Raw genomic sequence first — 15,791 nt, 5'->3', positions numbered from 1 at the left:
ACAAGCTGCTCACAGCTACATGTTTATACACGTTTATGTATGTATCTTATATTATAGACATATGTTACAGCAATATATATACATCTAAAAGCCTGTCAGTAGATGTTGATATGTTCCAAATGTATGAGAAATTAAAAAGAAAAACATATATGAACATATAAAGTATAATAACCTTAAATATATAAATGAAATATTGTTAAAGTTTATCACCTGTACCTGTTCCTCATTAAAACAACCAGACCTCTGTTCTACATGTTGTTGAGTTGTGTTCTTACATCATCACAAATGTTTCCATCAATTCTCAAACAGAGAAATTGGTGACTTTAATCATGGTAATGCTCCGTTTCATTGGTCGGTTCAATGTGAAGGTACAGGTATGCCCCATTAACTCAGATGATGTCCATCAGCCAATCAGAAGCTTCCAAGCAGTTTGAGGGCTCAGTGTATGTAAACCTGTGACCACAATGTGTACAAACAGAGGTGACCTGACTGACCTGATGTCCACTGTTGGCCAGGTGTGATCAGATCTCTCTGGTGACTGTGTTCAGCCTGTGTCTCCTGTGACAACTGGTCATGATGATGTCATCCCGTCTCTCATTTATTTCTTCCTGATGCTTTGTGAGTGAGTTAACTCTGTCACACCTGTACAGGTCAGTCTGCACAGGTGTGCTCTGATCAGGTGAAACTGTAGTTTCAGTGTCGTCTCGGTGTTGAGAGAGTTTCATCTTAACTCAAGGTCCACTTATTAACATCTTCCAGACCTCTCAACCACATCTCACAGTTTTCAGCAGGGAATGACAAACTGCAGCTCTGAGGGATGAAAGCTCTGGAAAGAAACAAGTAAGTGGACCTTGAGTTGAAAACCTGTTTTCCTCTGAGAGCTGTCTATCTGATCTCACTGTTACAGCAAACCAAATCAGATCAATAACAAGTCATCAAAGATGAATATTCAAAACATCTGAAACTCACATCAGTGATTCAGTCAGACCTGAACACACAGACATGACAACACCAACGCAGATACAGCTTCAGAAACCTTCTGTGAAACCACCGAAGAAGAAAAAGAAGCAGAAGAAGAAAAAGAAGAAGAAGTCGGGGCCTGAGTCGGGCTGTGATGTGCGGGCCCCGCCTGTAGGTGGAGCCAGCAGTCCACCGGACCCTCCGATGTGAGGGGGCTCCGGCTTTGTTGTTAAAGAGGCTGAACCTCCGTTAGCGCTTTCTCCTCACCGGGTCACGTTTCATCTGTCCAGGTCCCGTCGGAGCAGAGTCCAGACCTCCCGCCCGGGAAAACACAAGGGGAACGGACGAGAAGACCCGGGGCCGGAATCCAGCAACATGTAAGACCTGATTTAACCACGTCAGTTTGTGTCTGAGCTGGGTGAGAGTCGGTGGACGGACCGGTTCAGTTTGACCGAGTCCTGTTGCACAAAGGAGGGAGAGCGGCGGCCCTCGACCCCTGGGACCGGCCGGAGGTCTGAGGCGGACTGTGGAGCTGGACTTCAGCCCTCACGTGTCTCAGCAGGCGGACTGTTACCTGGTCCTGTCCTAACATTACGTTGACGCACACACACACACACACACACACACGCGCGCGCGCGCGCGTTAAGTCCACAGTGTGTTGCTGATGTTGTGCAGCAGCAAGTAAACTTTATGACGTCACAAAGTGCCGCACAATAAAAGGGTAAATAGCAAACTACAGCAGGTCTAAAGTTTAAAGGTGTCCAGACCTTCAATTCAAAGGGACAGGGATCCAGACTTTAGACAGTCTCTTTCTGTCTTGGTCCTGGAGCGAGGACCTCCAGAGGAGCCCAGGTGTCTGCTGGTCTAAGGCTGTAGTAGATCTGCAGACAGGTGTCTGCCCAGGAGGGCTCCAGTGTAGAGAATTCAGGACTGGAGTCACATGAGACCTGAGAGGAGGACTTGGTCAGAAGCCCAGCTGCAGCATCATGGACCAGTTGTTCAGGGACATCTCACTGAAACATGAAAAGTCACAATATTCAGACCTGGAGGAAATGAACACCTGTATACCTGTTCAATCATCTCCAACTCAGCTGCAGGCACTGGGTTTGGTTCAGAGTTTTCCTCAGGTCATAGAAACAGGAGCAAACCAAATGACTCAAAGTCCAGAGCAGAGTCCAGACTGTGGACCACGTTTAAAACAAAGCAGAAATAACAGGGTCTGTTCAGTTAGTGTTGGGATGTGGACAGTTTTTTTTAACTGAGTTGAACAGTAGAGATACTCCTACATCACTTATATCTGCCCCAGAGGAAGTGAGTACAATACAAACTGCATTGGGCCCAGGACCTGGATCCATGAGGAACAACACAAAACACAGGCTCAGTTGCTCAGGTGTAATTAACCTCCAAAGTCCTGTCAGACAGGGATGAGGAGAACCAATCCAAAGCTGATCCATAGACTGATGAGTTCCGATGGAAACCAGACTGAAACAGGTCGAGGATGTTGTGCGCATTAAGACTGGACAGGTGACCTCAGCTGCAAGTATTGAGTCACCGTAGGGTTGATCAGGTTAAATCTTCACTCTGATGTAACATCCTCTTCATCAGTTTGACTAAATACTGTATAAATGAGAAGCTGGTTTTTGTGTTAGTTTTAACAGTGTGTGTGTGTGTGTGTGTCTCAGATCCAGTGATGGTCTGCTGTATAAACCATAGTCTGTGGCTGCAGCTACGATCTCCTCCCCTCTGGTGTCTGACCCGATGAACATCAGACCCTGAGTTCGCCCTCTCACCTTGAATGTAACTGAGGTCAGACGCCCTCATTCCTGTTGTCATGGAGAACCACAGCCTGCTGTCCCTCACCGTGGCCTTGCTGGGTTTCCTTTGCCCCTGTCTGACAAGACTGACTCCCCGAGTCTCCTTCCCTTTGGGTGAGTAAAGACTGAAGATCACACTGGGTTAGTTTCCTTTGTCCTGTTGGTGAGAACAAACATGTCGGTTGAAGACAAGAAGAAGAAGAAGACCACAAGCTTAGGGATGGGTTCCTATAGCCGGGTGGCTCTGGTTCCCTGTAGTAAAGTACTAGGGTTCTCTGATTAAGAGAGGTACCTCTGCCACCCTCCACGTGGGTGGGGCAGTTTCATGTGGGCGGGGCCTGACGTAAGACAAGACCTTAGTGTCTGTGATCATCACTGCTGCCAACCGTGATGGTCTGTCAATGTGCTGTGACTCAGAGACTTTCTCTCATAAAAACATTTGGAAACTAATTCAGGGGGGTAATGTTTCTCAGAGACTGTGGACGTCATACTAACATTATGTCATACTAATGTTTGAGAGCAGCAGAATGTTAAGTTGACCAATCAGCAGCCAGACAGAAGCGTGAACGATTTGAGGAAGTGCTCCGTATTCTAAACGACAACAGAACTTAAAGTTCAGTGTTTGTTTCCTCTGATGGTTCTACAGTCTGTGGTTCCACAGAACAATTAAAGGTGGACGCAGACATGGATGGAGATGTGGACGTGGACTGATGTGATCACAGCCGCTGGAGAAATAATCACACAGGTAGTTAGAGATCACGTCCACACTGATACGTTTTAATCTGAAAACAAACCATCCCCGTCCACACTGGCACACCTGAAAACACACATCACATGGCCATTGACATATACTGGGCATGTGCATGACAGTGTAAACAGGAAGCAGATTGTCTCCTCTGCATCTGGTGGCTTAGTTGCAGAGAATACCTTGAATGAGGAGCCGTACAGGTGAAGGTGAGACCAGAGGTTTCTTAGCTCAATAAAATCCATAATTTCACTACCCAACAGCTACAAGCAGAGACAACAAGGTCAAGAACACTTGTGATTCCACGTTGTAGTCCAGGCTCAAACTGTTTGTTTTTGTCTGGAAAAGGGTCATGTGATGAACCTAATTATGTCTGCATCATAATTTCTGAAAGTCTCTGTCCAGATGACAGCGTAGCCCCGGACATTTCAAACTACAACAGGGTCAGCAGCATTTCTGAAGGTCAAGGTTTTAATGAAATGTTTTTAAAACTAAAACATATGAATGTGGGAGGAGCCTGAGTCAGTTACAGTTACTCTTATTTCAGGATGATTATGTTTCTGAATATTTTCATATCAAAGTATCTGTTTTAGTGATTTATCCTGCACTCGTTAGCAGCTAGCAGAGCAGCAGCACAATGGGAGTGTGTGTGGAGGTCAGAGGTGTGTAGGTGTTAGTGTATGGATAGATGCTACCTGTGCGACCTGAGAGACAACACTCGGGGCTGTTTGCTCACATCCCAGTGCTTTTAACTGTGTGATGACAGAATGAAAAAACTAATGCAGTGTCACCTGGTGTGAAACCACAGGTAGTCCTGGGAGACATCTCACCCGCTTCAGTAGCCACGATGTCAGCAACACCACCACTCTGCTGCTCAGTGAGGGTGGAGACACGCTGTATGTCGGAGCCAGGGATGCTGTGTTAGCCCTGGATGTTAGCCATGAGGACGCCATCATCCTGAGGAACAAGGTGGGGAACGACCTCTGATGACTCATTATGACTTGTCCTCCAGGACTGAAGTTACTGTGACTATCTCTGCAGGTCGAATTTATGGAAGTACAACATGTAAAGTTATTGCCTGAAAGGTTTGTACCTGTTGACTTGGTTAATGTGAACAGGTTGAATGTGAACAGGTTAAAATGTGAACAGGTTGAAAGTGAACAAGCTAAACGTGAACTGGTTAAATGTGAAAAGGGTAATGTGAACCAGTGAAACGTGCTGAAATGTTAACGAAGTTTGTTTGTTAGTTGACAGTGAAAGGAGTTGAGGTGTCATTTGAAGTGTAGGAGCTAAAAGCATCTGAAATCAATTAAGGTGTAATTGCTCTCCGAAAGAAAAGGACATGTACCACATGGATCCCAAGCTTCTGGGCCTGGCAAGAGCTGCAGGCCGGCCAGATCCTTGTGTCAGTTTACCTGCTTTCTTTAACATGTTTCTGTCAGTCTCCACTTGGAATGTGTAGTAAAGGTGAATAAGAAATGAGAGTGTCAGGTTTAACCTGTGGGCTGTTGAAATGTCGGGTGGTGTGAAGCAGTGTCCGTTACGGGCTCAACTGAAGTAGTTTGACTGTTGAAGAATAAAGTTGACATGTGACGGGTAAAGCAGCTCTTCTGTCATTAAAACCGTAACTGAGGAAGTTTCAGTTAATGAGACAGTTGAATAGCTCGTTTGTGTTGTGTAGAGATGATGATTAGTCTTAATGTGATCAGTGGAGACAGACATGAAAGATGAGCACAGACAGGTAAGACAAGGCAAAGGTTGGACTGGAGAGGATGATGTGGTGATATAGTGAGGTAGCAATGGCATAGTGATGTGATGAAGTGTTGATGTTATGTGATGATGTAGTGAAGTGGCGATGTGATATGGTGAAGTGATGTGGAAATGTGATGAAGGGATGTGAAGAAATGATGATGTGATGTGGTGATGTGATTATGTGGTGATGATGTGATGTGGTGATATGATGATGTGATGTGGAAATGTGAAGATGTGGTTATGTGATGAAGTGGGGATGTGATGTGGTGATATGATAATGTGATGATGTGGAAATGTGGTGATATGATGATGTGGTGATGTGATGTGACGATGTGAAGTGGTGATGTTGTGTTGTGATGTGATGCAGTGATGTGACGATGTGGTGATGTGACGATTTGGTGATTTGATGATGTGAAGTGATGTGACGATGTGGTGCTGCGCGATGGTCAACAGGTCAACAGAGTTTGATTTCAGTTCTCCTCTGTTCCACACTCTCAGTGCTGTCTGCAGTGCACTGACCTGTGATGTGTAACTGTCTTAACTAGGCTCTCTGTCAGTGTGTGACACAGTGACTATGTTAGGATCAAGTGATGACAAGAACAGATAAATGGAATCAAACCTGCTGATGAAGGTCTTGCAGCAGCTCTCTGTGTTGCAGCAGAGTGAAAAATACCTGTAGAAACAGGTAGAATGTAAAATGAGCAGCTGATAGACAGAACCAGGAAGTGGAAGCTTCACCTGGTCAGGTCTGAATGGATTTGTCAACAGGAGCTCTGTAACAGGATGTGAGGGTGTGTTTTCATTGTTGAGTTGCAGTGTGTGGTCGATGTGATGTCTGTGACTCTGCTCCTCAGCTGGACTGGAGCCCTTCAGACAGAGATCTTGAACAATGTTCCATGAAAGGAAAGAAGGTGGTGAGTATCTGATGCACACGTTCAAACACAGCAGAGTGATCCAGCTCCTCTGGACTCTCTGTCAGGGCATCAGTGCCTTTGTGATGTTGTTGCAGGCCGACTGTCCCAACTTCATCCGCGTGCTGCAGTTCTATAACATCTCCCACATCTACGCCTGTGGAACCTTTGCATTCAGTCCACGCTGCACCTACATTGTGAGTTGCACACACATTTGAACTGACTGGTTTGTTTGGAGTTTGTTTACACTGTAAAAATATTTCCAATATACTGCATGAGATATGATTTCTCCAGTCATCTTCATATAGATCTTCTCCTCTTTTCTGCCAAGAACTCAGAGACGTTGACAATGAGCATGAAGCCTGATGAGGGCAGAAGTCGCTGCCCCTACGACCCCTACCAACGCAACACTGCTATCATAGTGGGTAAGCCAATCACTGCAGCTGCTGGAAAAGATATCTGAGGCAGTGAAGACCTGGTACTTGTTCTTGTAGACCTTGGTGCAGGGCAGTCAGTTTTGAAGGTCCATCAGCCACCTGGGATCTGAGCCGGTAGTCCTCAGTCCAGTTTTCCTGTTCAGGAAATTCTGAAGGTCGCTATCACCTGAATGCTGCATACTGCACTGTCATCTCACCTGTGGGCCGAGCCTGCGTGTTTAAACATGGGGAGGACCAACGGTTTAACAGGAGGGACTCGCATGCATTTTCATATATATATGTGCTACCAGACCAGCAACCAAAACAAAGAGCAGAGAAACTTGATTGATCCAGTTTGGGCCCTCAGTCTGCAGGTGACGGGCCCCCAGCTCACAGGGGACATGAAGGCATTCACATTCAAGCTGAATTTTGACTCATGAAATGCATCTGTTGTGAATGTAGAGCGGTAGAACTCTTTGCCCCTGTCTGCGACGTGGGTCAGACCAGGCCCCCTCTGTTGGACACTCCTCGGTCTTTTCACCAGCCTGAGACAACGATTGGCCTGAAGTCACATAGACCATAGGCCCAGCCCATCTTTGTAGAAGCCTCATTGGCTGATGTGTGTTTTCATGTGATTGGCTGTCTCATACTTACTAAATATGAATGTCAGCTGTGATGTGTTTGTGACGACCCTGATGATGTCTTCTGTTAGAGTTCTGACCTCGTCGGTCCGCCATGGACCAGAGTCCAGCTCCTGTGTCATCGTAGTTTCCATGTAAGACACCAGTGATTGTTGATGTCACAGGGACCTGGTCTGGTACTGTGTTCCTCAGATGGAGAGCTTTACACTGGGACGGTGGCAGACTACAGGGGGAACCGGCCCGTCATCTCCCGCCACCTCAGTGAGGGCAGGCATGTGGACCTGAAGCTGGATGACACATTAGGATGGCTGGAGGGTGAGTGTATGAAACATGGACGTCACAGCAGGTGTGAATAGAACAGTTTGGAGCACGCTCAGTTACTAAAATGTCCTGTCTTATAGACCCGACGTTCATCAGCTCCAGTTTGATCCCTGATGAGGAGAAGATCTACTTCTTCTTCAGTGAAGTGGGCCGAGAGTACGACTTCATCGACAAGTTCATCGTCTCTCGGGTCTCTCAGATCTGCATGGTGAGTCTTCTTCTGTGGTACATACAGCATGGGCAGATCAAGTTCATCCATTATTTCTACGAAGACACATGAGGAGCCAATGAACTACACACTGGACCTCTCACATTCACTCCACTCTCATCAACACATATTTATAATATTTATAATTAATTGTCACTTGGCTGCATGGTGCCACATTTCAGTTCTGCAGGGTTCTACAGGGTTCTGCACCATGCAGCGCAGTGCAGGGTGCTGGATGGTGCTCAGTGTCTTCTCCTCCTATGTCAGAGTGACATTGGAGGACAGCGGACTCTGCAGCGACGCTGGACCACGTTTGCCAAAGCTCAGCTGTTGTGCCAGGCCGACAATGAGCTGCCCTACAATGTGATCCAGGACATAGACACCCTCCCACCAGCAGAGGGAGCTCCTGCAGACGATACTCTTTTCTATGGCATCTTCACCTCTCAGTGGTTAGTAGACAATGATCTATATATAATCCCTGAAGCTACAGTGGCCTGTAAATCACCCGCATCAGTGTCAGCGACTTTCAGCCTCTCAGTCTGTGACTGTCTTCATGAGCTGAGAGCTGCTCAAACACAGCACCCCGAGGAGAATGGGCCGAGGTCGGCCAAAATTTATTCCATATTTTAGCTGCACATATTTAATAATGCACATTACCTGATATTAAACATATCAGAAAGAAAGACTAAAGCATCGTGACAGATTATCATAGTAACACACCATGACACAGGAAGAAATGAGGACAATGTGAATCAGCTGCTTCAACTACAGGACAAAGACCTGTTGACTCAGTGTGTAGCTCTCACTCATATCTATCCATCTTTGCCCAGGTCAGTGAACTCTGGACGCTCAGCCATCTGCTCATTCCGCCTCAAAGACATCAAATCAGTTTTCTCTGGCAACTACAAAGTCCTGAACCGGGACACGTTACAGTGGAGTACACGGGTTCAGGAGAAGGTTGCGAATCCAGGAGAGGTGAGTGGTTGCTCTTGAACAAGACTGTGAATCCTATGCTGCCTTTAACAAGCTTCTGTTTCTGACATTTTTTAATGACATAATCACGGAAACATTCCGATTAATTATAGCATTTTTCTCACCAAGTGGGCAGCAGGAGGGTCAGATTACACCCTCTGTTCTCCTTCATTAATGATGCTGATGCTCAGATTCTGGTAACAGATCACCACTGACAGACAGGGAGTCATTCTAACACTGTCACAGTGTGAACACTGTTTAATCTGTCCACTGCTGTGACATAGTGTGGTCTGCACAACGCGTCAGACAATGCCCTGCGCTTTGTCAAAGAGAACTTCCTGGCAGACGACAGCGTGCGGCCAGCTGGGAGGAGTCTGACCATGGTGTCTGCTGAGCATTACAGCCACCTGACAGTCCAGAGAGTCCAGACTGCCAACAACAGAGATTACACCGTCCTGTTTCTGCTGACAGGTAGGCCCTGAAGCTGATCAGGTTCTTCAGAGAAAAACCTTCAACCCAACATTCTGTTTAATTCAGTTTTATTTGTATAGCACCAAAACAAACAGAGTTTACCTGAAGGCTCTTTACAGAGTCAGGACCTGACGAAGAGAAACCAACAGTATATCAACAGTTTATCAACAGTTAATCAACAGTTTATCAACAGTTCATCCAGTTCTGATAAATCAAATCATCTGGTTGTGACTTTGACAAGAAATTCAAATGCACTTCATAATGTGCCACACATTTTGATGGGGGATGGGTCTGGACTGTAGGCAGGCCAATCTGTGACCTGTGATATAGTCAGTGAGGTGTTATGGGAAGTAGATCCCTGAAATTATATCTGGATGGCAGAATATGTTACCCCCAAAACCTGTATGTATCTATCAATACTGGTGCCTTCAGAGATTGTGAGTTACCCTGATCACTAACACACCTCCATACCATCACACATGCTGGCTTTGAACTCTGGTAATAATCTGGATGGTGCTTCTCCTCTTTAGCCTGGAGGACACAACGTCCAACTGTGGACCTGTCAGACCACAGCTCATTTTTCCAGGCTGTGTCAGTCCATCTCGGATGAACTTGTGCCCAGAGAAGTGGGCAGTGTTTCTGGATGTTGTTGATATGTGGTTTCCACTCTGCATGGTAGAGTCTTATCTTGTATTTATGGATGCAGCGACCTGTGAATGCAAACTATGTTGTACAACAGTTTTCAGAAGTGTTCCCGAGCCCATGTAGTAATATCCTTTATACAGTTGTGTCAGTTTTTAACGCAGTGCCAACTGAAGGATCAAAGATCAGGGACCTTCATTGTTGGTGTTCCTCCTCGCCCCTTAGTGCAGAGATTTCTCTGGATTCTCTGAATCTTCTGATGTTATGGATCATAGACAGTGAAATCCTGATTTCCAGTTGTGCATTGAGAAACCCTCTTAAACTGTTGGACTGTTTGCTCTCGTAGTTTTACGCAAAGTGGTCCTGTCCTGGTTTGTGAACGACTGAGCCTTTGGAGGATGCACCTTTCATGCCCTATCATGATCCCTCACCTGCTGTTTAATTGTGGAAATATTACTTGAGCATTCCACAACCTTCTAGTTTTTTGTTGCCCCCGTAGTTGAAACATGTTGCATAAGATTCAGAATAAGAATGTTTACAAAGATTAATGACGCTGATGAGGTCAGACATTAAATATATTTTGTCTTTGTGCAGTTTTCACTTCAATGTTTTGTCAAACGTTTGGAAAATGATCATATTCATATATTATTTATTTTGACACAGTGTCCCAACTGTTATGAGCGGGGGTTGTTCTGTCATTGGTGTGTGAAGATGGCGGGAGGTTTACATCCTTGAGACTCTGAACTGGTCTCTCAGTGGGTTTGGGGTGAATGATTGAACAGGACTGAGAAACCTTGTGGAGAAATTATTGACACCTCAACCACTAACTCAAGCTGCTGTTCCTGTGTGTTCTACAGTACTAAGTGTGTCCACTGTTCTAACATGAACCATATCACCTTTGTCTCAGAGTCTGGTTACCTACACAAATCGGTGCTGCTGCAGACTGGGACCCACATCATTGAGGAGGTCCAGGTTTTTGAGCAGCCTCAGCCTGTCAAGAGCCTGAAGCTCTCTGTACCCAAGGTAAACATTCACTCTGATCACATGAGATACTTTCAACCTAAGCTTAATGTCTGGTCATCAGCCTTTTTCACACCAGGCTGTCACCCAGGATTCAGTAGCTACAACAACACATAACGAACAAAGTAAATGTTAACGTGTCGTCAATCCTTTAAAAGTGTGTTCAGCACAGTGTCAGGGGCAAGTCTGTCAGCTCTGTAGCTCAATCCTACTGTGTCCCAAATGTGATCCTGTTCAGGGTGGTGCTGTGCTGGTGGGGCGGGGGTGTGGGTCAAAGGGAAACACAGCAAATGTGTGCTGAGGTCAAAGGTCACAGAGAGATGTGTGGGAGAAAAGATGAGAGTTAGCATTCTTCTAAATGTCCTGCTCAGTGAGCTGGTTAACGTTAATGTCAACTGTCTAACTGCTGTAGTGACCATGGTGACCATCCTCCAACCATCAGACTGTGTTACGACACTGTACTGTCATCACCTCAGACCCAACAGAGTCCTGCTCTCTGGTGTTTTGAGGTGAAGTTACATGTAGCTTTGTTTCCACCCACTGCTCTGAAGCAAACAGTGCTGCCACCGTGTGGCCATTCATGAACAGCACATCTGGGTGATCATACCGCCTGTGATTGGACAATTCTACATAAATTTACACAACTCTAGATTAGATTAGATGCAACTTGATTGTGACTGAACAAGTACAAGAAGTTGGTGTCTAAGCAGAGGCCCATGGATCCTGCATCACCTGCCACCAATATCAGTGACAGCAGTTCCTGAACCAAACTATGAACCAGGATGCTGTTTCCGTAGCACCAAGTTCTCCAAACTCTGTGGAGACAGCTGAGTGTTCTCAGAGAGAACCATTTCTGTTGAGCTTTATTGATGAGTCTTCTGAGATGTGGACCACCATGAACTTTGAAGCTCTGAGTTCAGGTGTGAATGCACCCAGGAAGCATTTGAGATCCAATCATTCTGACCACATTCTGAGGTGGTCTGGACCACATGTGGCCCCATTCTTTAGCAGTGTGAGTGTGAATGTGTCCTGGACCACATTGAAGGACCGCCTCCTCTGCTGATGTCCTCTGACACAGTTTGATTAGTCCAATGAAAATATTTCACTGTTTTTAAAACTTTATAAACTTTTAAAACTGTAGAGCTGTGAACAGTGCAATGAATCACTCACCCCCCCCTTTCTCTTTCGTTTGATCTCTCACTCACACACACACACACACACACACACACACACACACACACACACACACACACACACACACAAATGTGATCTTGATGAGAGGTCACAGGTATTACTGAGACTCATGTTAAACCAGGTGTGAACAGATGAACTCAGAGCTGAACACCTGTGTGATCACTGAAGACAGAGTTTATTACAAATAAAATGGTCAGGAGACAAAGAAAACCCAAAGCAGTGGCTGGAGTAAAGCTGCATTGTGAGAGAGAGAGAGAGAGAGAGAGAGAGAGAGAGAGAGAGAGAGAGAGAGGGTGGAGCTTAACATGGGTTTGTAAAGGCCAGCCAGCAGGTGCCACAGATCACGTAAGTGATGGAGGGAGGAGTCATCAGAGCCAGCGGGGCCAACGTCAGTGTCCAGATCCAGATCTGGATAACATGATGAAAAGGAAAAGATGGCTGTTTATCCAACAAGAAAGAATGAAGAACATCCAGCTGTCAGAGCTTCATACTATGAGTTTGATAGTTGGCTTCTCTGATGCACATATTGGTCCAGGTCAGGGACACACACTGAGCCTCAGCTCTGTGGTCTCTCTGTAAACTCTGTGTGTACCTGTTATCCTCTTTTGAACCACTGCAGCAGATGAGGCTGTGTACAGGTCTGTGACACCTGTGTTCACTCTTTGTATGATCTCTGTCCACTGCAGGGTGTGATCTATGTCGGCACATCAGAGGGTGTGGTCAGAGTCCCAATAGCCAACTGTTCCTTTTACTGGACCTGTGCGCAGTGCATTCTGGCCCGAGACCCCTTCTGTGGTTGGGACCCTGCCAACAGGGCCTGTGTGGAGGCCTCTAACACTCAGATCAGTCTGTGAGTACTTCAGGACTTTACCATTGATGTGTTGAAATGTCTCATATTGAGTAGACAACATGATGACACCAGCCTCCTGAATGTGTTTATTCCTGAGAAACTGACTTTGAACTGGCTTTGATTTTTGTCTCATTTTGACTTGTTTTGAATCATCAGCCTCACATTGAAAGTCTGTGGTTTAAAAATTGATAAAAAATAAAAATTTATTATTTACATGTCTCATTTTTGTTGTAAAATCCTTTGTTCATTAGTGCGGATGTTCTTTGATATTGAGTGTGAGCAGAGGGACAACACCACAGGCTGAGAGTAAAGGAACACAGTCAGTTACTCTTCAGTCAACTACATCCCTGAAGTAATCTGGTTCGGTTTCTGACCTAGATGAACTGAAACTGACCAAGAGCCGGTCTTTAAGAGGACTCGGTCTGTCTCTAAGAGGACCGGGTCAACCTGCCTTCAGGCAGCAGTAAAGACAGTAGTACCAGTAAACTGCAATGACAGAGTAGTTTAACGCTGAGAGCTTTGTTTACCTTTTGTTTTCTCTCCTCAGAGGCCAGGACGTGGACAGAGGGAACGTTGAGGAGGCTTGCAACAGTGTGACATTAACACACAGAGCCAGGTTTGGTCCAAACAGCCTGCCTGCAGGTAAGTGTCCCTGAACCCAGCTGCTTGGCTTAAAAGCTGTTCCATACTCCACATTAAACACAGTGATGTGTACAGGAGAATCACTGCGTTACAGCGCACATTCTGCGACAGTGGCCATTTTGAACAAGCTTGAGTCACCATCACTTGAGGTTTACCTACCTGTGTTGCTGGGTCCTAACACAAAGATGGAAGCTGCTGTCTGCTCTGATGATGATGATGATGATGATGATGAGACAATTGCCCTCATCCCTGTGTCAGGACAGATTGCGTGGAGTCTGTAATGAGCTTCATGCAGCCATTTGCTTTAATAATGAGCTGTGGACATGTGACACAGGTGCTCTGGCAGGTGTAGATTGCTGCTGGCAGTTTCCTGGTGCCGGATGGCTCTGCAGGGGGGAGGGAGGGAGGGTCTTGGTGTATTCTGGTTTTGGTGACGGTAATCTGTATGTCAGCCTCGTGTCCTGCAGGTGAGCTGGTGTCGGTGTCTCTGAATGAAGTGGTGCGGCTGCAGTGTCCTGCGGCGTCACGGCTGTCCCAACAGCTGTGGGAGCGTCCCAACAGCCGGCTGTCCTCAGACCTGTACCTGCACCTGGGGGACGGGAGTCTGAGCTTCGTGGCCACGCCTGCCACGCTGGGCCACTACCTCTGCCTGTCCACTGAGAACGGCTACCAGCAGACCACGGCCATCTATCACGTCAAACAGAAGAGCAGCCCCGTGGCACAAACTCCAACCAGCTACACCCGGCTTCAGACACACCCCATACCAACCACACAGGTTGTGGCCAGACCTGGACCTGGACTGCTCACCTCTGAGAGGCCGAAAAGAAAAAAAATGAGACAAGGAGAGACTGAGCCTACACTTTCCAGCAAGGACCCTCAGGTTGTCACCAGACAGCTGGGCAGGAACTTCACCCTGTGGACACAGGAATCTGGACAGACGGACGCAGACTCTCGGGATGGGAAACCCCTGCAGTCAGCACGGGGCCCCTGCTATCTAAAGGAGCTGGTGGTCGTGTCGGTTCTACTGGTGCTCTGCCTCAGTTCACTAATCACCATCTTTCTGTACGTCGTCAGACAACGCTGCCGCCACCAAACAGTCCCGCAGGCAGGAACTCCATCCAGAGAGTCTGACAGAAGGACCCCTGTGGAGCAGGAGGCCCTCAGGGGGAACCAGTTTCTGAGTAAACGCAACGGACAAAGTCTACGCAGTGGACAGGCCAGTGGCTTAGGCTGTAACGGGACCCTCACAGGCTCTAACGGGCATTTACCCAACACGCCTATCTGACTGGTCCCAGACATTTAACTGTTACAATGAGAGTAGGTGAGTGGGGCCCCCAGGTACCAGATGGTATCAGGTATCATCATTGAGACTGTCATTCAGATTCTGTTGGACTGTCAGTGTTTTTATAGAATAGTGTTTGATGCTGAGACACATCTGTTTTCAAGAGTTCATCCTAAACTGAACTGTCAGATTTTAAATGTCTCTTCCCTCAGACTCAGAGCTGTAACACACAGATGGGCCTAAGTTCATATTCTGTTCATGTGATTTGCCAAACACATGTAGGAGTCAGTGAGTGTGATGTTCCTGTAACAGAGGAATCATGAGCAGGTGGAGGTGCAGACCACACACACCTGGAGAAGACCTGGACAGTGGGATTCTGGACCATAGAGTGAACATGCCTTGGCTGCAGGTTACAGATGTTTGGTGCAGCTGCATCATACACACTGCACCATCTGTCAGTGAACATGCATCATAGCCTCCTCCACACAGACACACAACAGGAAGCTGGGTGCATCACATTTGCCTTACTTCAGGTCTCCTGGCACCTGGGGGATCCAGACCTGGATCTGGCCCACTGTGATGAAGGAGGTCTCAGTTCCCACATTTCCTGTGAGGGCAGCGAGGAGGCAGCAGGCTGATACAATAGCCGACTCCTCATTGAAGTCTTCATCAATCAACAGCCTTTATTAGTCTGCAGCTGATTGGACCAATCTGATGCTGAGGTACTGAACAGAGTCAACTCAGGTGTAACATCAGCACTAGGTTTAGATTTTCTTTGTGTTGCGTCTCACCATTTCGCTGTGGTTTCTGTAGGTCTGATTAATAAAACACCTTCACTCACCAGAAATATTCTCCTTCTCTGGCCTGAATCCTGTGACATTACAGAGGCTGTTGTCTTTATTGTTGTCTGACAGTCTGTTCGCAGTACAAATAAACTACAGGTTTTGATG

General features: G+C 46.6%; 1 protein-coding gene across 9 annotated transcripts in view; it reads left to right on the top strand.

Moving 5' to 3' along the window:
* Positions 1-15,791, top strand: part of sema4ab (sema domain, immunoglobulin domain (Ig), transmembrane domain (TM) and short cytoplasmic domain, (semaphorin) 4Ab) — a 19,879-nt gene extending 4,088 nt beyond the window's left edge. For 8 of the 9 annotated variants that reach the window (XM_071499490.1, XM_071499494.1, XM_071499492.1 and 5 more), the window contains 15 exons: positions 1,251-1,337; positions 2,643-2,888; positions 4,328-4,488; positions 6,126-6,185; positions 6,281-6,379; positions 6,514-6,607; positions 7,432-7,554; positions 7,641-7,768; positions 8,036-8,217; positions 8,599-8,743; positions 9,025-9,211; positions 10,761-10,876; positions 12,754-12,917; positions 13,465-13,559; positions 14,012-15,791. In XM_071499490.1, the coding sequence (XP_071355591.1) occupies positions 2,792-2,888; positions 4,328-4,488; positions 6,126-6,185; positions 6,281-6,379; positions 6,514-6,607; positions 7,432-7,554; positions 7,641-7,768; positions 8,036-8,217; positions 8,599-8,743; positions 9,025-9,211; positions 10,761-10,876; positions 12,754-12,917; positions 13,465-13,559; positions 14,012-14,844 (2,484 nt within the window). In that variant the 5' untranslated portion in view covers positions 1,251-1,337; positions 2,643-2,791 and the 3' untranslated portion in view covers positions 14,845-15,791. The remainder of the gene's footprint in view (positions 1-1,250; positions 1,338-2,642; positions 2,889-4,327; positions 4,489-6,125; positions 6,186-6,280; positions 6,380-6,513; positions 6,608-7,431; positions 7,555-7,640; positions 7,769-8,035; positions 8,218-8,598; positions 8,744-9,024; positions 9,212-10,760; positions 10,877-12,753; positions 12,918-13,464; positions 13,560-14,011) is intronic. The other variant, XM_071499497.1, reaches the window with a different exon arrangement.

This window comes from Trachinotus anak, unplaced genomic scaffold (genome assembly GCF_046630095.1).
Source record: "Trachinotus anak isolate AG129_WGS33_773 ecotype Australia unplaced genomic scaffold, CSIRO_AGI_Tana_v1 ptg000016l, whole genome shotgun sequence".
Taxonomy (NCBI): Eukaryota; Metazoa; Chordata; class Actinopteri; order Carangiformes; family Carangidae; genus Trachinotus; species Trachinotus anak.
The sequence above is the reverse complement of the archived record's forward strand: the minus strand, read 5'-3'. Positions and strand labels throughout refer to the sequence as shown.